General features: G+C 46.8%; 9 protein-coding genes across 9 annotated transcripts; 2 read left to right on the plus strand and 7 right to left on the minus strand.

Moving 5' to 3' along the window:
- Window positions 1-122: 122 nt before the first annotated feature.
- On the minus strand, window positions 123-869 carry J056_003824 (60S ribosomal protein L7-B; the record flags this gene model as incomplete). Its single annotated transcript, XM_009269033.1, has 1 exon — window positions 123-869. One exon carries the CDS (start codon window positions 867-869, stop codon window positions 123-125), a length of 747 nt encoding a protein of 248 aa, XP_009267308.1.
- A 360-nt stretch (window positions 870-1,229) lies between these two features.
- J056_003825 (putative E3 ubiquitin ligase complex SCF subunit sconB) lies at window positions 1,230-3,985 on the plus strand (the record flags this gene model as incomplete). Its single annotated transcript, XM_009269034.1, has 3 exons — window positions 1,230-3,644; window positions 3,695-3,873; window positions 3,922-3,985. 3 exons carry the CDS (start codon window positions 1,230-1,232, stop codon window positions 3,983-3,985), a joined length of 2,658 nt encoding a protein of 885 aa, XP_009267309.1.
- A 120-nt stretch (window positions 3,986-4,105) lies between these two features.
- J056_003826 (uncharacterized protein) lies at window positions 4,106-6,978 on the minus strand (the record flags this gene model as incomplete). The annotated part of the gene is made up of 5 exons (XM_009269035.1): window positions 4,106-4,926; window positions 4,973-5,188; window positions 5,243-6,440; window positions 6,491-6,809; window positions 6,857-6,978. 5 exons carry the CDS (start codon window positions 6,976-6,978, stop codon window positions 4,106-4,108), a joined length of 2,676 nt encoding a protein of 891 aa, XP_009267310.1.
- An 84-nt stretch (window positions 6,979-7,062) lies between these two features.
- On the minus strand, window positions 7,063-10,231 carry J056_003827 (Protein HIR1; the record flags this gene model as incomplete). The annotated part of the gene is made up of 6 exons (XM_009269036.1): window positions 7,063-7,216; window positions 7,266-9,338; window positions 9,394-9,676; window positions 9,727-9,903; window positions 9,956-10,144; window positions 10,195-10,231. 6 exons carry the CDS (start codon window positions 10,229-10,231, stop codon window positions 7,063-7,065), a joined length of 2,913 nt encoding a protein of 970 aa, XP_009267311.1.
- A 122-nt stretch (window positions 10,232-10,353) lies between these two features.
- Window positions 10,354-12,096, minus strand: J056_003828 (Flavoprotein-like protein YCP4; the record flags this gene model as incomplete). The annotated part of the gene is made up of 4 exons (XM_009269037.1): window positions 10,354-10,651; window positions 10,853-10,908; window positions 10,961-11,566; window positions 11,656-12,096. The coding sequence occupies 4 exons, from the start codon at window positions 12,094-12,096 to the stop codon at window positions 10,354-10,356; spliced, it is 1,401 nt and encodes a 466-aa protein (XP_009267312.1).
- A 48-nt stretch (window positions 12,097-12,144) lies between these two features.
- J056_003829 (uncharacterized protein) lies at window positions 12,145-14,020 on the minus strand (the record flags this gene model as incomplete). Its single annotated transcript, XM_009269038.1, has 3 exons — window positions 12,145-12,419; window positions 12,468-12,861; window positions 12,920-14,020. 3 exons carry the CDS (start codon window positions 14,018-14,020, stop codon window positions 12,145-12,147), a joined length of 1,770 nt encoding a protein of 589 aa, XP_009267313.1.
- A 73-nt stretch (window positions 14,021-14,093) lies between these two features.
- Window positions 14,094-15,562, minus strand: J056_003830 (uncharacterized protein; the record flags this gene model as incomplete). Its single annotated transcript, XM_009269039.1, has 2 exons — window positions 14,094-14,597; window positions 14,642-15,562. 2 exons carry the CDS (start codon window positions 15,560-15,562, stop codon window positions 14,094-14,096), a joined length of 1,425 nt encoding a protein of 474 aa, XP_009267314.1.
- A 175-nt stretch (window positions 15,563-15,737) lies between these two features.
- On the plus strand, window positions 15,738-18,781 carry J056_003831 (Transcription factor IIIB 60 kDa subunit; the record flags this gene model as incomplete). Its single annotated transcript, XM_009269040.1, has 5 exons — window positions 15,738-15,924; window positions 15,971-16,012; window positions 16,074-16,279; window positions 16,332-18,637; window positions 18,772-18,781. 5 exons carry the CDS (start codon window positions 15,738-15,740, stop codon window positions 18,779-18,781), a joined length of 2,751 nt encoding a protein of 916 aa, XP_009267315.1.
- Window positions 18,782-18,857: 76 nt separating this feature from the next.
- Window positions 18,858-20,588, minus strand: J056_003832 (uncharacterized protein; the record flags this gene model as incomplete). The annotated part of the gene is made up of 3 exons (XM_009269041.1): window positions 18,858-20,290; window positions 20,345-20,474; window positions 20,529-20,588. The coding sequence occupies 3 exons, from the start codon at window positions 20,586-20,588 to the stop codon at window positions 18,858-18,860; spliced, it is 1,623 nt and encodes a 540-aa protein (XP_009267316.1).
- Window positions 20,589-20,812: the final 224 nt, after the last annotated feature.

Raw genomic sequence — 20,812 nt, forward strand, 5'->3', positions numbered from 1 at the left:
ACTTAACATTCACTTGAAACCCTTTTGATAACGCCGCCAAAGCCAGAAAATTAGGTGAAAATTTTATATAGACGAATATAGACGACAAATGTACAAAATTAAGCAATCAAGTACAAAACACCTTAGTTCATCTTACGGATGAGATCGTTGACAAACTTCTCTCTGTTACCAACATCACCACCTTCAACAAAGTGAAGGAGCTTACGTGGTCTGTAACCGCCGTTTGCAGAGCTGAGGTGGAATGGCCACAAGAAGTTGGTGACTTGCTTGAAGTGTGGGCCAGCGGTGGCAACCTCGTGGATGCAATCTTCAATTGAGAGTATGTCGTATTGACCGAGTTCCTTCTCAATGATGCTGTTGTCTTGGAGAGGGATACGTTGCTTGTTCACCTTACCATATCCACGCTTGTAGATCAATTCACGGATGGACTTCAAGTTTGGTTCACCGTATGCGACATATGGCTCAACCATCTTAAGCATCTGCTCGGTGGCTCTGTTTACCTTGATAAAGACACCGGAGTTGATCTTAAGGAGACGCAAGAGCTGCATAACCTTACGTGGCTTTGGTGCAATGTTTGAAACACCACGCAGACGAATCGCAAAGTAAACCTTTGGCTGTGGTTGGACGTAGAAGTCGCCGTTGGCACGAGCAACACGCTTCAAGCGGACTTCCTCAGCTTCTCTGATTCTGTACTCCTTGACGTACTGCTCTGCACGCTTGAAGATGACCTTGCGCTTTGCTTGTTGCGCCTTCTTTGCATCAGCAGCCTTGGCCAGCTTCTCCTCCCTAGCCTTGTTGTCCTGCTTACGCTTCTTCAAGATAGTCTCTGGCTGCTCGATTTTCTGAAGAGTAGGGACGGTAGTGGACATCTATTCAGATATTTTAGTTTATTTCTCTCTTTATTCCCCAGCCACCCACCTCTAAGCGTTCGCGTTGGCGGTAGTCACAAGCAGAGAGAAGATTTCACTCCGCCTTACTCACATTCGAATTTTAAAAATTTAAATTTGAGAGATGAGTTGAGAAAAGGGGCGTATGGAGTCGCAGTGTGTTGTATGTATTTATTTTTATCGTGTAAGCTGCGTTTGAAATATTTCACCTGCACTGGTTGAGATGGTCGTGAGAGATAGTGAGAGATGATGGCTTGTGGAGGTGCCAGCTGTGCTCTACACGTGTGCATCTCTAAATCCCATCGATTCTCATTTCCCGTCCCTCCTTTTCCACCTACGTCCATGGACTCGAATAGAATCCAAGTACGGCCATCTGTTCAGAACGTCTCTCTGCGCAATAGAACCGTGTCTGCTAATAGCCCAGGCGATAAGCCATTCAACCCTGCCAGAAGGGCGTTTAGGCCGCGTCGATCTGAGCCATTGAGAAGCAGCCGCGATAAGGAGAACACGCCGACGAAACAGGCCAACACCCCAACGAAGCAAGCATATACCCCAACAAAACAGGCAACTACGCCTAATAAACCAATAAGACAGCTCCCAGTGACGCCGACGCCGGTTGCAGCATCAACAGTCCCTCCATCCGCGCCTTCTCAAACTCCCCATCAGACACCCACTCAGACGCCAAAGAAGACTACAGATGATAGCAGTACAACGCCAGTCTACTCTCCAGTCGCAGCCTCTGAGAGGACTACACGCTCACCAGTACAGCAATCACCCAGCCATCAACCCAGCCATCAACCCAGCAGTCAGGATGAATTGATGACAGAACACACGCTAGCACCTTTCAGCGTCGCTGATTCTGGCTGGGAATTGGAAACTGCTTCAAACGACTGCAACGCTTTAGACGAGGATTTCCAGAACACTGTCAACTTGTTATCTACCCAGCACTCCTCTACTATCCTCAGCTACAAAAGACTCCTTGAATCGTGTCAAAACAGCTCAGCTGCCCAGCTCTACGCACTCCAGGCTGAGGTTAATGAACTCCACAAGACCACTCACGCGCTGCGAGTAGAGAATAGAAATATGAAACTTGATCGCGATAACATCCCGCAATCCACACCACCCACTCACCTCTCCACTCTTCTCTATCCCCATTTCGACGAAATAGCCGTTCAGAAGGCGCTGAGGCAGCTCAACCAGGGCGAGAGATTGCGACTGATGAGAGTGATACTAGAGAACACACTCCCTCACGACATTACGACCACCATAGCCATGCTCGAGAAGTATGCTGCCAGTGCTTTCGATTTGCTAGCCACACTTCCGACGGGTATATCCGTGCGTATTCTCTCTCATCTCAGCGTGAGCGAAGCATTGGGATGTCGGTTAGTATCCAAACGCTGGAGCGACATGGTGAGCAAGCCAGCGCTATGGCGCGCGTTCTCGCTCCGCCTCACAGCCTCAGATCCCGATCCGCTCTCTCCGCCAGACAGGGAAGACGACTGGCAGCCACTGTACCGAGCACTGCACTTCCGCGAGCAAAATTGGCGGCGAGGAGCAGCGCAATCGATCAAGTTATTGCGCGGCCACACGGGGTACGTGACGTCGATGCAGCTGAAGCAGGGTGTGCTAGTTACTGGGTCGTACGACCAGACGCTGCGTATCTGGGACGTTGGAAGTGGAGAGTGTCGCACGGTTCTTCAAGCGAAAGCTATCAGCTGTCTCGACTACCTCCCCAAACACAAGGTGCTAGCAGCAGGGTATTTCGACGTCGGTCGTGTAGTCGTCTACTCCACCCTCACCAATCAGCAGCTGCAGATGCTGCAGGGGCACAACAAGGGCATACGCGCGGTGGCATGCAATGACGAGTACCTCGTCTCCGCCGGCCAGGACAAGGCACTGGTAGTGTGGAATTGGCGAACGGGGCAGCGCATAGCCCGTTTCGGTCAGCAGACCAATGTGTCTATTGGAGTGCAGCTTATTGACTCAGATAAATTCATCGCCGTTACCGTCGATTCGATTGTGCGCTGCTTCAGCATTACTAAGCGCGAGATGACGTCGCAGTACAGACTCTCCTCGCTCCTTCCTGAGCTAAGCAGCATCGGGAACAGCGACACTAGCTTGACGTGGTTCGGCGCGGACGGACTGAGCATGACGTGTGCAACTAAGAACCACCTCATTCATCTCGAGTGGGAAGAGGGCGAGGAGGAGGTGATACTTGGGGAGCCGATCCAGACGCAGGTGCAGCACGTTCAGCAGACGCAGGCACAGACGCAGATACAAACGCAATCGCAACAGTCGCAGTTAGCCCCACACACACATACATCTGGCACACTCAAACCGCGTAGCTCGACTGTATCTATCGGTGCTTCCAACACTCCGAACGCCACAAACGGCAGAGGCCCACGCCGGTCGTTGGGCATAGGTGGTGCTCATGCTCAGTCACCCCTGCTCCCGCGCAAGAACAGCGCAGACGAGTCCATATCCGATGCCAACAGCGTGCCTTCGAACCCCTCTCATCCCAGTCTGGGATCCACTGCAGCAAATTCATACTCCTACTCAAATTTTCCCTCCCACTCCTCACCAACCTCCCCCACACCCCAAATCAGACGCAGGAAAGCACCCATACTGACAAACCCTCCTCGTGTAGTACAAATCACGCACACACAGAATATGGCACCCGTAGGAGCGACCGATGTGTCCAAACACCGTGTCGTCACTTCTACACGCTTCTCTTCCCGTTCGGGTGCAGATAGGAGGGTAAGAGATGGTTTTCATTGTTTGTACAATTTACTCACACACTTACTCAGCTTTTCTGCTCTACTCTCGGTGATACTGTTCCTATCGAGGGCGTCTGGAAGGACTTGTCGCCGCGTTGTGAAGATGTCGGTGTGGAGATGGCTAAAGATAGCCTTGCGAATAGTAACAGAGGCCCGCTGTCTATTTGTATAGACCACCAGCAGGCTGTTTTTGGTTGCGCTGATGGAACGTGAGTTATACGTGGCTGTGTATTTCCACACTAATTAGACGAAAACAGTGTTTATAGTTTGTCATTCGTTGGCGAGAATTATACAAGTCATACTTCTAGCCCACCATCCTAATATACACGCAAAGCATACCATACTAATAGAGAAAAGGATCAGAATACCCGCTCACTCGTTTTTCTTGTCATGAAATTTGTCATAAAAAGATAAATAATATTACATGTTCCAAAAACCCCTCTATACCAACAAAACATCCAGATTCATATCCCTCATCACGTCCATCCACGATAATTGATTGCACCCCATATCAGATCTCCTCCAATACTCCTTGAGTATCGCTTCCGCAGACTCTACATCCCAGCACGCTTGTGTTTTGAATGACTGTAGCAGCGCCAACACCGATGACCTCTTTTCCTCAGAGATGGAGTGCATCCCCGCAATCAGCACCGGCCACGTCAGCCATACTACCATGCCTGTACTCGATCCTTCGAAGCAGACTTCGAGTATACTGTCAGTAGCCCTCACAACCCTCTCATCCGCAATAGAAACCTCAAACAGATTGCGCAAGATGTGTATCTGCATCGCATATCTATGAGCGTGATTCCCAACACTAACTCTGGGATGCAACTGTACGAAATTCATCTGATTGGAGAAGTTTTCAAGCTCTGTCAGTGTTTCTCGTGACTCCTCTTCTAATGCTTGTCTCCGCATTTCCTTAACCACTTCATTCGAATCCACGTGACGTCTCGCGGAGCGTGAGCGATTTCGCGAATTCGCTGAACGACTCTTGCGAGCTTCGCGGGTTCGAGAGCGTGAATCGCTGCCTGAGTTGCGGACTTTGCGAGAGCTGCGCAATTCTGAACGACCACGCATTTCAGGTGTTGAATCTCCACTGTTACAGCTGCTTCTTTCAGCTTTTTGCGCATCATTCTCGTACAGCGGTAAACCGAGTTTACGTTTCCTGGCGACGAGTGAGGAAATGCGAGCTATTAGATCAACCATTCCTCTACTCAATCCGAACATACGCTCAACGCTTTCCCACTCCCAATCGCAGCTGCCTGATATTTGTTAGAATGAGATTAGCTATGTAACCATACTACCAACCTGTCTCGCCAAGCTCAAGGAACCACGGCGACCAACCTTTGATGATGGCTGGCTCTTCACCTGTCGTGAGCGAGCCAAAAGCATCCCTCGTTGCAAGCTGCTCGAGGAGAAATCTCGGCACAGACACTTCCTTTTTCTTTGCCGGTTTGCCCGTTTCCAGCATCTTGATAGGACCACCGCGTCGTTGTATTACAGATTTTGCAAGTTCTAAAATACCTAAAAGTAATGTTAATTTGTAATGCACCAGTGGATTAATCCAATCAAACCCACCTTTCCAGCCTGGATCTCCAGCAAGAATGTCGCGCATAGCAACGCTCAACACCCCAGCCAAGAATGTATCCGTTTCAACTTCGCCTGCACTCACTGCTTTTTGAAGATATCTGACTGCCGTTCTACGCAAACTTGCAGCCAGATCTCTGCTCGCTGGATCCTTGCCGCGCAAATATGCAAGATGTACTGCCGACACACTAAGCAAACCTGTGCGCAAAGCTTCAACGCTAATACCCTGTCCTGTAACTTGAGCCTGGGCATATGCATCATTAGGGTTCTTGTCTGCAATCATACCGAATGCGAGTGGTGCATGTATACGTATCCATGGATTGACAGAGTGTGGCAAGTTCAAAGCAATGATGAATCTCACCGACTGTGTGAGATAATGATGTACCAGCATACGATCTTGTTGATTAGGGAAGAATGGGAATAAGTAGTCTGGGTTTGAGAGCAGTGGTGAGCGTGTTTCAACTGATGATCCTCCGACTGCGGCACTATTCTCAATCACCGATTTGGTGAGTTTATTTTGGAGTGTTTCCTCGTCCTCACCCTCATCCTCATCCTCATCCAAATGGAAAGCGGTTGTGCTAGGAGGGTTTGCAAGCTCATCCTCTTTCAATTTGCTGAGATCAGGTGGATTTGAAGACGTTGGAAATTTAGTTTCAAATGGAATCGCGAATGGTGAAGGTGGGTAGAGAGCGTCAAACGGCGAAGGAGTCGATGCTTTTGTGATTGATTGCTCTCTAGCGGTATCATCATTTTTTTCTTTCCCCGCTTCGCCTTTTTTCTGTCTCTTGTGAGCCGGAGTGTTTGATTTCTGTGACAACATCTCAAAATCCCTCGTAAAGCTAGCCATATTTTGGGACAGACTAGCGTCAGGCTGTGGAGGTGGAAATACATTGCTGATCGCTGGTCCGATTTGTCCGTCGACATCTAGGAAAGTGGGTGCGGGGAACCGCGGACCAATCTGAGACACAGAGTCATCATCCGGAGCCTCATCAGGGAGGAATGGAGCCAGAAAATCGGGTGGATCTGTGGTATACTTGAGCCAGCCAGGTCGAGAATCGTTACCATCTTCTTCGTCAACGCTACTCGTGCGGCGTTTGCTGCTATCATTTCCATACTCAATCGAAGGTGGAAATGAGCACTCGCGCTTTGCAACCTGGCAACGATGGCATACTGGTCTACCTTCATCACACTATCTATAGTGTTATCTGGTGTATTAAGCCGTACCAGGAAATTACCCACCTTTATCTTCCTCGATCTGCACGTGTAGCAGCCTTTCCTGCTTCTCCTAAACTTCTTTTTGTCTGCAGCTTCCTGTTCCCTGTATTGTGCATCGTCTCTTGAGATGGCGGAAGCAGAACCAAATCCCGAGGACGTCATCGTTGGCGAGCTGTTGGAGTAACTCGTTTGGGGGGTCAATTGGGCGGCGAATGGCGGCTGTGAATCTTGAATGCCCATAATGTATTCGTTGAATGGTTGCACCGGTTGTACTGGTTGCACTGGCTGTACCGTTGTCGCCGCCGGTGCAGCTGCAGGAGCAACTGGCTGCTGAGAAGACCTCCTACGCAATTCATCAATATCTAAACACCCACAACTATTCCAACTCACCCTCTCAACTGCAAATACTCTTGAAACGCAGAAATATCATCCACATCCCAATTCCTATCGAGGAGCCCGGCGACAGACGCAGCACCAGCGAGCTCCGTAGGCAGGTTGTACTCATTGTTCATTATCCGAGTACTCGATGATGTGGTAATCAACCAACCCCACAAATCTCACTATCAAAAGTTTAAATTTTCATTGGAATAAATTATTTAAACACTCTCGGAATTTATTTGCTTGAGTAGATCGATATACTCTTGCCCAAGCTTCGATAGCGCTTTCCCCTTTGCTAATATACTTGCGAATTCCTTTACAAGGTCCCGCTTCTTGTAGCCGAGTACCGTCGGAATAAAGTCTTCTCCTCGGCTGTAGTGGTAGGTGAGTACTTATTACTTTATCCGATCTTTCTACTCACTTGAATATTGGACCCATGTACTCTTTTATTATTTCTTCCGCTTTTCCTCTGAATCCATCCTCAGACAGCCTGCGGGCATATCCTAGCATGGAGTTCCTGAATTCTCCCGGTGACTCGAGCAATATAGCCGCATGTAGGCGTGTTTCAAAGTGACTGTACGTAATAACACTCTCTTCCTCCTCCCTTTCTTCATTATTGAGGTTCATTTCTTGATTAAGTTTTTCATCGACCACCATCTCATTGAGTATGATTTCAATCTGTGTGATTGGGTTTGTTTGTAGTTGTTGGTAGTGATGTTGCGATTGAGTGCTCTGTGCAGATGAAGATGAATGTCGATGTCTGCCTCGTTTATCCCATGCATCCGATTTAGCGTATTTGATTGTACTAACGAGTATCCATGTTTTGAGATTCTTGTAGTCGTAAGCATGTGCTGTGCCGTTGGATAACACCAGTACTGGTACACCATTAGAACGTAGCTGTACAGTCTTGATTGCCTCATCTGCACCGAGAAGGGGTGCTATACTTGTGTTATCTATTAAACTTTTTCGCTGCCTCGTGCAATACTCATACATATTCGCTGAACATGTTATTGCAAACAGCTTGCTACCTTCTGCTTCTAAAATTGAGCAGGGCGCATCAAGTGTAATATCAGGTAGTAACTTGCGTCCTGAGAAAGTGTACACTCTTAAAGTTCCATTTTCCATGCTCACACCCACAAAACCATCCCCGACAGCAACATTAACCACCCTGCAAGGTACGTAGTCGACCCACAAAACCTTACCACTATCCTTAGTATGACTATCGCTGCGCTTGCTTAACATGAAAATCTCGGTACGATTTTGTTCGCGTCGTCTTTCTTTTTCTGTATCATTACCTTCTTCAACCATATCCATGTCAACTTGACCGCCTGCATTCCTCACTTCCACCCTGTCCAACTCTTTATTCCCGACAGTAGCAGCGCCCATGAACTGATGGAAAAGGCTCGATTTGATAGTCGGCGCGGCAATAGTTACGTCTTTCGTAGTATGCTCTATAACCCCTATATCCCTAGATTCGCCAATTGATTTCCTCTTTACACCATGTCCCAATGTACGAGCTTTAACGTTTTTGTAAATTAGCGCAGCTGGAATGTTTGATATCTTTACGCGACTTGGATCTGTCTCTTGTATTTCCATGGGAGTGTCGTTGTCATTCTCACCATCCTCATCACCCCCACTACTTTCTTCTTTCGGGTCATTTACATACGGTAGCCAGTACCCAACAACATTTGGATTCTGAGGATGTGGTAGTGTCATCGGCATGAGTAGGTCTGAAGGTAAATGTGGAGGGTTGAAAGTTTGGGCTGGTATGCTGTTGGGGTAGTATGATGGTTGGGTTGGGTATGCAGATGTATTTGAAGTGGGTGGGTTAAATGGGTTCGTATGGCTTGGTGCAGATGCAGTTGCAGATGTGGATGCTTGGAATGGTGAGACTCCTGGCAAAGATTCAACAAGCGTGGGTGCTATTCTCTTTTTATTCGACATCTCCACAGCTGTTGGGGCTGGTCTCTTGTTATCCATCAGTTTCTCCAAATGAGATGGTTCTTTTTGGAGAACAGGACGTGGCTGCGCGACTGGCACAATTGGGTGTACTGGCGGTACTGGCTTCTCGTACATGGAGAGAATATTGTTAACTTCCTGTGTAGCTGCCGCCTGACCTAGTTCAGCTTCAGTGAAGGAGAGTGCCACAATACTACCGTCTGCTGAACAACAGTAAAGTGTAAGGCCATCTCTAGACCAACTAAGATCGAGAACTTGGCGATTGAATAGATCTTTGATAACAACGAGTGGTTTCGAGGTGTTGATTTTCCACACCGACACCACCGAATCAGTAGAACCTGTTGCACAAATGTTGAAAAAGGAGCCCTGACTGTCTTTGTACATGCGTGGGTTGTATGCGGTGCACAAAACGCTGTTTTCGTGACCAACGAGTTTCATTTGAGATGACCAGTCTTCGCGTTCTACCACGGCAGCAACAAAGACGCTATCCACGATGGCATTAGCGCAAATAATACTGGCACCGTCAGGAGACCACCTTTGAGAGGAGGGTAAGAAATATGATAATAGGCGTTAAGAAAGTAAATACTCACGATAAACGCCTGACAAAAGCTCTTGGAGATTCAATGAAAGGTTCAGTAATGCAAGCTTGCAAACCCCAATCAGCAGTTCTCCAAATCTTTAGACTGCGATCATCAGATGCAGTTGCAAGGTAGTGACCAGCAGGATCGAAACTAACGCCTTTGATAGAGCTATCATGGCCAGATATTTTGATAATTCGGTCGAAAGTGCGGGTATCATGAACCATGAAGCAACCATCCATGGCCACACTGGCGAGATAGATGTCGTCCTTTGACCACGCGATTTCAGTTACATCTATGTGCGTTTTTGTGGGAAAGGAATGACGAAGAAAGGAAGAAACGCACCACTATCATGACCGCTGAGTACTCTCTCAGCTCTCCAGCCCTCAATATTAACTTCAGTACTGCCAAAGACCTTTCCACCGCCATTTGGATCGATTGCCCAGATAATGATAGCGCGGTCATCGGAAGCAGAAGCGAGATACCTGCCAGAGTTACTCCATCTAATAGAAAGTACGGGGCCTGTTGATTGAGCTGTTTAGGTGGTTTATATGACTGTGCACTCAAAACACACCTGAATGCTGATCCAGTGTTGATAGCTGCTTCGGTACTCTATCACTACAGGCCAATTTCTCATTCCTAATTGGAGCTGTCGTCCATACTCTAATTATCGCGTCAATTCCACCTGTGGCTAGTCTGCTGCCGTCTGGGTGGACATCGAGGGTGAAAATTGGCTGTCGTTTCTTACGGTCGTGGTCGCCGACTTATAGTTTTTGAATTAGATTAATTTCATTAATTCAACAGTTCACGAACCCTCATGCACTGTCCAGCCTGGACGCGTTAATTTCATTGATTTGTGATGGCTGTGGTGGACAAAGACATAACGTATATTATGAATAAAATAAATGAAATTATTATTTAATGAGTAGACAATGTATTAAGTAATTCTAGTTTGGCAGTTTTTGTATGCGTTTAGAGTATCTTTGAGATACGGTTCTTCAGCTTCTTGAATGTACCCGTCTTCTCCTTGGTTTGGGCTTCTTTGTTGTCTTGAGCAGGATTTTCTTGTTTGCTATCTTCAACTGGTTTGTCTTGCTTTTCATCTGAAGCAGCTTTGTCTTGCTTCTCTTTTGAAGCTTCCTGCTTTGGTTCCTCGTTGGCTGACTTGTTTTGCTCATTTGTAACACCTTCTTCTCTCTTTTCTGCAGATTTGACAGCACCCTCAGTACCTGCTGCAGCGGCAGGATCACCTGCCTTTCTAGCGGCTAACCTAGTTAAAAGTGGTTAGATGCATGAAACTTTTCAAAGACAACCTCGACAACCTCGACAACCTCAAAAGACGGACGATAAAGGATCAAAAGTCTAAAATATCGACTAAAGTGGCTTGGAATGGACACAAAAAAGGGTTCAATTTCATTCATTTCGATTCTTTACGCGTCTTTGAAGTCATCATATACGTCGAAAAACTTACTTTTCAGCACCGATGCCGAATTGGTTGGTGACCGATCCAAAGTGTTTACCGTGGATCTGTGAGGGGAGTGTGAGATTTGACAAAAAGACAAAGAAATTATAAACTAACTCTTGCAACTTCATGTTCCTCTGCTGAAGGTAATCTAGAACCATCACCACCAGCGATAGTAGAAGCACCCCAAGCAGAACCACCGTTAACGTCGAGTTGGAAGAGGTTTGGAGCAATGTAACCAGTTGGAACGTAGATCATACCATGGTGAGCAGCAAAGCTGATGTTGTTGGTGTGGGTGATTTCTTGACCACCGTGAACGGTAGCAGTGGAAATGTAGAAAGAACAAGTCTTCTTAGAGAGAGCACCTTTAGCCCAAAGACCACCAGTTCTGTCAACAAGGGTTGAGACTTGTGCAGGGCGACCACCGTATCTTGTTGGGAAACCAAAAATGAGACCATCGTATTCAGCGAGCTTGTTTACATCTTCTAAGAGGGGAATATCAGAACGCAAGTCCTTTGGAGCGCCCATTTTGTTGAGAGCGTCGATTGAAAGAGTCTCAGGGATTCTAAAGCGATCAACTTGGACACCAGATTCGATGAGACCTTTGTTGATGGAGTCACCGAGGGTGTAAATGTGTCCATATGTTGAGTATTCTACTTGAGCGACTTTAACCATATTTGAGTTGGCGGTGTTGATGAAAAACCTAAATGTCAATGCACGCGTCTTAAATAATTCAAGATGACGAATACATGTAATTTATATTTGAAGTATTTGTAAAATAAATTTAAAATTTATAATCAGCTACAACGTACCATGGCTTCTCCACTAAGATTCCTTCTAGCTGCATCCCTAGCCTCAAGCCATCCGTGTCCGTGTGTCTTGAGATAACCAATTTCACCCAGCTTTAGACCACTGACGCCCTTGATCCTTGCACCATTCACCCACCTTTTAACCTCAGCCTTCTCCATCCACACTCTCTTTGATGGCTTTGAAATAACACTCATGCTATGCAAAACTGGTCGATTCGATCTGTACTTGAGTTCAAGCCATATACGTCTATGCTGCTCATCTGTGCCTAAAAAAGTACTTGGATTGTTCGACGCTGGGCTCCCAAGCGTTACATTCGTAATCATTCCTTGGTCCAATAGAAGTCGGGAGAGGTGGAAGTTTTGCGTCGTGTACTGTAATGGTACCTTGGGTATTGCCGCACGTGATGCATTTTGTATTATTGAGCAAGTATTATGAGGAAGCATATTTGGTGGTGACGGTGAAGACGATGATGCGAATATGTAAATACCTCTTCAATTTCTATTTACAATACCTTCTACCTTCTCCACTAACACTCTAGCCTTGTGGCTATCGTCCAAAACCTCGTTAAGACGCAGTACTTTGGTTGTGTCTTGGAGGTTCACTTGGGTGCGCAGCGTCCCTTGATATTCCGGTATATTTATCATGCAATTCGATAGAATGCACGATGTAAGCGTGCACAGTACCACTTTGTCCGACATTTCTCCCACGTCAGTCTCATTGTTTAGTTGCGAGTGATTCATGTTGAATATTTGTGCGATAGTGTCATCTGATATGAGTGTCAAGTGTGTTCGGAGTATTTAGACACCTATCTCACCTTTTGTAATCTCCTTAAACACATCAGCGATACCGGCAACACCCTTACCCACTTCACCCCCCAACTCTATCAAATTCATCAACAATCCAAGCAGCAATGTGATAATTGCCGTGTGCTCTTCTGTGTTTCTTTGTGAGAGGTATCGTGAGAGGTGCGTGAGAGTATCGCGTGCCACACCTCCCGTCACAAAGACATGTCTCGCTAACTCCCTCCTCTCGACACTCAACGTAACCATCGCTCTCGTTGTACTTTTGATGTAATCCCTGCTGCAGGTCTTTTCATCCTGCGCTGCCATCCACCCGAAAACCACAGCCAGTTTCTTCAACATGGCAAACGATGCGGCGTCTGCGGATCTTTCAACGACTTTCATCAGACGCATTATGTATGACACCTCCTGTGAGATGTTATTGTGAGTGAATTGGATGATTAGACTTGCAACTATCATCACCCACCTCAACTACCACTCTGGTTCTATCAAAAGCATCCAAAGCGACGTGGACAACATCCGCATAATCCTGCAGTGCAACATACTCACCAATCCCATCAACGGCATGCAAGAGGAGTCTAGGCACTGTGATTTCACCATTCGATTCCATCTCGAACGCGCTCTCAGCAGCTGCCTTGACCTCCCTCAACAGTGGTCGTTCAGATCGGGACAGAAACCTATCGCTCATTCTAAACACGTCGCTTGAGTTGTTGTTGTGGTAGAGGCTCCTAATCGAGCTACAGAATGACGGAGAGAGTGAGGCCAATGGAGAAGCAGTATGAGAATTAGAGTGAGCGAGGTGAGCGATAATGATAGCCGCTATAGCGTCAAATATCGCGTCTCCATTACCCATATACCGCGTTACACCCATCCACACCCTATCCAGGCACTCTTCGCTATCGACTAGCCACCTCTTCCAGTCGTGGTTGGATAATTTCTGCGATACACTCAAACCCGATGAGCGTCGTATAGTGGGTGATTCTCCGATAAAGCCGTCGCAGATATAAGATAACTCCTCTTCATTTCGTTTGCTCACACCTGTAGAACGGAGCTGGGAGAATGATTTATGCGTGCTTGAAGGCTCCTCGTCGTCCTCGTCATCACTGTCATCCACTCCCCACTTCTTCCGCATCTCCCCATATCCCTCTCCAGCAGCCTCGTCAATAGGCGCGTCATTCCGGTAGCTGCGTACTTTGGCATACGTGCGTTTGGAGAGCGTGGAGGCGCCGGACTGAGAGCGTTCCTGTGATATTTCTGTTTCTGCTTCTACAGGGGTAATTTCGCTGTTTGGAATTGCCTTGTCGTCACTGCTGTCATCGCAGTAATCGCAGTCTTCATCAATAGCTGGTATGATTGGGGTATCGCTAAGCGTGTGGTTATCATTCAAATCACCCATCGATTCTGTCCTTGTTTGCATCTTTGATCGTATTTTGGAGGTGGATGGTGATGCAGTCGCTGTAGACGCGTTCACTGTAGACACTGCTTCACTCCCCTTTTCCAACCTCCTCCGCCTATCCTTGTAGCTATTCGCTGATGTATATTTTCTCTTGAAAACCGCGTCCGACATGATGGCTGATGGCTGATAGCTGATGGCTGTGATGATAACAATATTTCTATCAATTTGACTATTTACAATCATTTTAGTACCTCGACTGCCTCTTAGCGTTACGATGGAACCTCGCAAGTCTCTGCTGTTCATTCTTCAGTGCTCTCTCGCGTTTCTCGCGATCCATCGCAGAGACAGTTGGGTTCTTCTGACGTTCTTCGCTCTCCTTCTCTTCCGCCATTTCACCCACATTCTCCGCTTTCTCATACAGACCTTTATCGCTTCTCTCAGCCTCGTGTGTTTGACGAATAAGTCTTTCTCTGTTGAGTTTCTCTTGTGCGCGCGCTGCCTCCTGCATCGGCTTCTTCTTCTCTTCAAATTCCTCCCTGAAAGTGTTGTATGACGATTTGACACTTTCCAAGAAACCTGGCTGCTTCTGATTGCTGTCAGCGTACTGTTGTGGGAAGTTACGCTTGTTGTTCTCTGCAATCACATCCAATGATGGCAGCCCCATGCTGTTTCTCACCCTGGTTGAGCTGAGGAGGTAGGATTGGGCGAGTGAGAATGAGTTAGTGGTGCACCAGTAGATGAATACCGCCTATTTCGTTTGTTAGCAACGTCGTCTAATTGAATTACACTCACACTTGGCATCTGCAGCCACCACGCCATAGGAACGATAATAAACGAACCAATCTGGAAGAAAGGTTTCATTTTCTGTGCTTGCGGGGACTGCACACTACCGCTCCCATCAGGACCCATACTGATACTCTTGAACATGAGAGAAGATGAGATAATAGGCAGTATGCACGTATAATCGGGGATAGTGAGATTCTGCACCCAACCGAAACCACCTTCTGCGAGCTGCTTGACTGGTAATCTAGCCATATCGTCTAGACCAAAGTAAAAAGCGATGAAGAGGGGCATCTGAATAAGTGGTAAGACTAATCCACGCAGAGGTTTAAGGTTCTTCTCTTTCATGAACATCCTCATCTCCTGTCCGAGTACAGCCGCGTCTTGGTCTTTACCAGCCTTCTTTGCGGCAGTCATTGAGTTGATCTTGGATTGCATTTCTGGCTGGTGGACTGCCATGCGAGATGTGTGTATGAGGCTGTTGCGCAAGAGTGGGAACAGCGCCATTCTGAGTGATACTGTCGTCACTGCGATCGTCGCCCACCAAGGCAAACCAGTGGAAACGTGAACAGCTTCCAACGCTTGCTGGACAAAGCCATACCACTTGTTGCATAGCCCGAGTTCTGCGAGATCGCCATATTTGAGTGGCTCAGTAGTGCTCTCAACGATGTTTTGCAGATGTGCGGGTGCTTCTGGTGATGGTGCTCCTGCTGGTGGTGATGGTGCCGCTGCTACTGCTTCTGGTGACGCCGTCGATGCTGCTGGCGGATCGTTGAGTACATTCACTGGCGCTGAAGATGGCTCTGGCTTATTGCTCTCCGTAATAAACGTCCTGTACTGGCTGAGATGGATCTGCTTCTGCAGTTGCACATATCTCGACCCCCCGTTGATTCGCCCAAATCGACTAGCACCGTACACTCCCCTTGCGATCATCAACGTTTGGAACAAGAATCAAGAATATTTATTTGCACTCAATGCGACTCGAACGCTCCTCCCGAATCTGCATTTAAATTTTTCACTCGCCTCGTCCACTTCCCGTTGAGCCATCGAGCGACAAGGCTTTTCTGTCCACCTAAAAAATCACCCAACCCATCTTTGACACTGAACAATGCCGCAACAGCCATGTAGAGATTGTGGCAGTACAGAAATAGACTACGACAGCTCATCTGGATGCTCATTCTGTGCTAAATGTGGTATTGTTTTCGAGGAGTCAAATATCGTATCCGAGATTGGATTTGGGGAGTCGTCATCTGGACAAGCTCATGTACAGGGTACGCTTGTATCGCATGATGCCGGTGAGTTTGTTTACATCCCCTACCGCCTTTCTCAATCCTCCACCAGCCGGCACTTCCCGCCAATCGAGAGACAAGACCATATCAGAAGGTTCGTGGTGTTTTTATAGTTACCAGCAATCCTCACACTCAAAATCACACTTAAATTCCAGGCAAACGTCGCGTTAAGCAGCTCGCAGCCGCTCTCAGAATCTCAGAAGCAGTTTCAGACTCAGGTGAAAGATTCTACGCACTAGCCGTACAAAATGAGTTTATACGTGGACGTAAATCTGTCTACGTTGTCGCAGCTTGCTTATACGCCGCCTGTCGTACACTACGCGACTCACACATGCTAATTGATTTCAGTGATCTGATGCAGGTGTGTTTATCGGGGTGTTTGTTATTGACAGAAATCTAACCACCCCTTGTAGATCAACGTCTTCGCTTTGGGCACCACCTACCTCCGTCTCGTCGAGAGATTGGATCTCAAACTGCCGAAAATGGACCCTTCCATCTACATACAAAGATTCGCATCTCTCCTCGAATTCGGTCAGGAAACTCAGAGAGTCGCCAGTGACGCTACTCGCTTGTGTAAACGCTTCGATGAGGATTTCATCACTCATGGTCGTCGTCCTGCTGGCATTTGCGGCGCTGCTCTCATACTCGCTGCTAGGATGAACAACTTCAGAAGATCAGTCGAGGAAATTGTGCAAGTCGTCAAAATCGCTGATGTCACCGTTCAGAAACGTCTCGATGAATTTGGAAAAAGCGCTGCAGGTGATTTGACAGTCGAGAATTTCCGCGATGACGAACGGGCTAAAAATTGGAAAGAACCACCGAGACCTCCCACATACCATAATGCAAGAAAGAAGGAAATGATGGCAAAGGAAATTGAAACAGATCCTCAAGGTGAACTCGCCAAGAAGCAAGATAGATCCAAAAAGTTGAATAGAGTGTTTGATAAAACTACTCGACCAAGGAGAAAGAACGATGACCCTGATCAGAAGCAATTTGATGACTATTACAAGACTATCGTTGGTGTCTCTGCTGATTTTTTCCAAGAGGAGGACGGTAAAGATGCAACCAAGAAAATCACCGCTAAAGGATTGAACAAAAAGATGAAAAAGGCATACGAAGAGAAAGCTAGAAGGAACCGTGCCATAGACAGTGATGACAATTATGATCAGCTTGAGAGTGAAGATGATGAGGTTGGCAATAGTGGTAAAGATGGTGAGACACCGCTATTTGAGGATTCAGATGAGGATATTCCAAGGCGACTCCGTCGCTCACGACCTACACGTGCCAATCGCTCTGAGTCAGCAGAAGAAGATCAGGATGGTCGTCATTCTATTGACCAGGGTACCTCCAATCAACCTGCAAAATTGAGGGACGCCATGGGTCCCGGAAATGAAAGCACTAATGAAGAGATGCAATCCAACACTGTACAAGGAAAAGACTTCCAACCTCCACACAGAGATAAATCTGCCACTCCAGGAGACGCATCACATCCTCCAAATAAGTCTTTCAATCACACAAGTAACGTCATCGAAACTCTCGAAGAGAATGGTCCGCAAAGTGAAGACGAGGTGCATGCAAATGACGAAGAGAAGGGGAGTGAGAGGGAGAATGAAGAAAAGATTGTTCAAGAGGATGAAAAGGAAAACGAAGATGAAGATGTTCGTATGCAAGTTGAAGAGGGAGGTGACAAGCAGACTGGGAATATTGGAGACTCTCAGCAGATACAACTCGAGCAAGAGCCAGGACAATTGCCTAGTCATTCTTCTCCACAGGAAAGATCTGACAATGTGCCTGTTTCACCTTCTCAAACAAGACATTCTCATGAGCCAAATCAATCGCCTCAGCCAGTCAAAGAGGCACATCAATCAAACGAATCTGCCACTCACGAAACACAGGATGCATCTCAATATCGTGCTTCTACAGAATTAGACACTCAAGAGCCTCGGGAGGTACCTCAACCTCGTGCTGTGGAAGAACCAACCACTCAACAGCCACCGGAAGAAGCAGCAAAAAACATGGACGACAAGGAAGATGAGAAGGAGGATGAAAAAGAGGACGAGAAAGAAGATGAGAAAGAAGACGAAAAGGAGGATGAGAAGGAAGACGAGAAGGAAGACGAAGAGGAAGTAATAGTTGATGAAACAGACGAACCAACTCAAGTCGATCAAGATAAAAAACAAAGTGGACCAGAAGAGAAAGAAATTACAGAAGAGATATCACATGCACTCGGTGATCCAAACATCCAATCACTCACTAATAGACTTGACAACGTTGATGACAGACGTCGAGCAGAATTGGAAAGACGCAATGCGAATGTAGATGAGCTACAAGGTCTAGATGAGGAGGAGCTCGATGATATGATTCTTGGTGACAGTGAAGTTAAAGTGAAAGAGAGAATATGGATGGAGTTCAACAAAGACTATCTCGAAAAGATTGCCATTCGTCAAGCTACAGGTCAAGATACGCAGAAGAAGCCACGTCGCAAAAAGCGTAAGGCTAAAGAACAGTCAGTAAAGCCTGAGAATCTGACAGAGGCAGCGTCGCAAGTTCTCAAACAGCGTAAGGTATCAAAGAAAATCAATTATGGTGCGCTTGAAGGACTGTTTCACAAAGACAACAGAGAAGTCAACAGCTTGGCACCGGGTGAAGTAGATGAAAAAGAAGATGAGAAAGAAGACGAAGAGGAAGAAGGGGATGCTGAAGAGCACCCTGCGCCTGAGTATGGTGAAGAATTTTCAGATAACGACATGGACTGAAATCTTGATTAGCTGATTGGCTGATTTGTTGTACCATTATACAGACATGTATCGTTATTTTTTCGCACTTACATATGCTTTGATGACGAACACATAGTCACTTGTAAAAGAAAGAAACAGTTATAAATGTGTGTTATTACTTTAAAATATTCATTTTATTCGCAATTATAAGAAGGAAAGTTTTTAAGCTGATAAGAAAGAGTCTACAGTTTCACTAATCTTCTTCTCAATTGCCTTCTTAACTTCATCGGATGGTTGACCAGTGCCGAGGAGCTTCATTAATTCAGAGTCAGCCTTGATAGATTCAGTTGCAGTCTTCTCCCAAGCAACAATCTTCTCAACTGGAACCTTGTCCAATAAACCGTTGATACCAGCGTAGATCAATGGAATTTGAACTTCAACAGCCATTGGAGTGAATTGTGGTTGCTTCAACAATTCAGTCAAACGTTGACCTCTGTTCAACAAGAACTTGGTTGAGGCATCCAAATCGGAACCGAATTGAGCGAATGCAGCAACTTCACGGTATTGAGCGAGGTAAAGCTTAAGGGAACCTGCGACGGATTTCATCAACTTGGTTTGAGCTGCTGATCCGACACGAGAAACTGAAAGACCAACGTTAATGGCTGGACGGATACCCTTGAAGAAGAGTTCAGCTTCCAAGAAGATTTGACCGTCAGTGATAGAAATGACGTTAGTTGGAATGTAAGCTGAAACATCACCACCTTGAGTTTCAATAATTGGGAGAGCGGTCATAGAACCACCACCGTGAGCGTCAGACATCTTTGCTGAACGTTCCAAAAGACGTGAGTGAAGGTAGAAAACATCACCTGGGTAAGCTTCACGACCTGGTGGACGACGGAGCAAGAGAGACATTTGACGGTATGCAACAGCTTGCTTGGAAAGATCGTCAAAGACGACAAGGGAGTGGCGACCGTTGTCACGGAACCATTCACCGACAGCTGCACCGGTGAAAGGTGCCAAGTATTGAAGAGGAGCGGCCTCGGAGGCAGTAGCAGCGACGACAACGGAGTACTTCATAGCGTCATTCTCTTCAAGGGTTTGAACGAGTTGAGCGACGGTTGAACGCTTTTGACCGACAGCAACGTAAACACAGTAAAGCTTCTTCTTCTCCTCACCGGAGCTGTTCCAACGCTTTTGGTTGAGGATGGTGTCGAGAGCGACGGCGGTCTTACCGGTTTGACGGTCACCAATGATAAGCTCACGTTGACCACGACCGATTGGAACCATGGCATCGACAGGCTTCATACCAGTTTGCATTGGCTCAGAGACAGAGGTACGTGGAAGGATACCTGGAGCCTTAACGGAAGCCTTACGACGTTCGGTAGTTTCGATTGGGCCTTTACCATCGATTGGGTTACCAAGGGCGTCAATGACACGACCAAGCATGGCTGGACCAACAGGAACATCGACAATTTGACCAGTACGCTTAACTGTGTCACCTTCACGGATACCACGGTCAGAACCGAAGACGGAAACACCAACGTTGTCAGCTTCCAAGTTAAGGGCCATACCGCGGACACCGGAAGCGAATTCAACCATCTCTTCGGCTTGGATGTTACGGAGACCGTAAACACGGGCGATACCATCACCGATGCCTTAAATGAGATTAGATGATTGTATTCTTGATCAATTTTACTTTAAAAACTCACTCAAAACACGGCCAGTCTCTTGGACATCACCAGTAGCGCCAACACCAGAGATACGTTGCTCAAGGATGTTTGAAACTTCAGATGCAGCTGGCTTGGCTGTTGCGTAAGTGCGGGCCAAAGCTGGGCGTGACTGTGGAGTGGAGTGAGTGGGCGTGTCGGTGCAAGTCAACCAATAAAATCTCACCATCTTTGCGAAGTTTACAACGCCACGCAATGCGGCAGGTCTGAATGCAGCTCTATGCATTTTTATCTTTTATTTGAGATGAAAGTTGAGCGGAATCCAGCTCAAGGCCGAGTTATGAGATTTTATTTGAAAATTTGAAGTCTAAATTGGAAGTGGTTAATATGATGGGAAGTATTCTAATTGTATAAATATCTAATTTATATCTTTTTTACTTTTCTCTCGGCTAGCTTGGATAAAGACTTACGAAATCCGATTATTGGATAGGTGGCGAGGGGTGCTTGGTG

The sequence above is a fragment of the Wallemia ichthyophaga genome, assembly GCF_000400465.1.
Source record: "Wallemia ichthyophaga EXF-994 unplaced genomic scaffold scaffold6, whole genome shotgun sequence".
Classification (NCBI taxonomy): Eukaryota; Fungi; Basidiomycota; class Wallemiomycetes; order Wallemiales; family Wallemiaceae; genus Wallemia; species Wallemia ichthyophaga.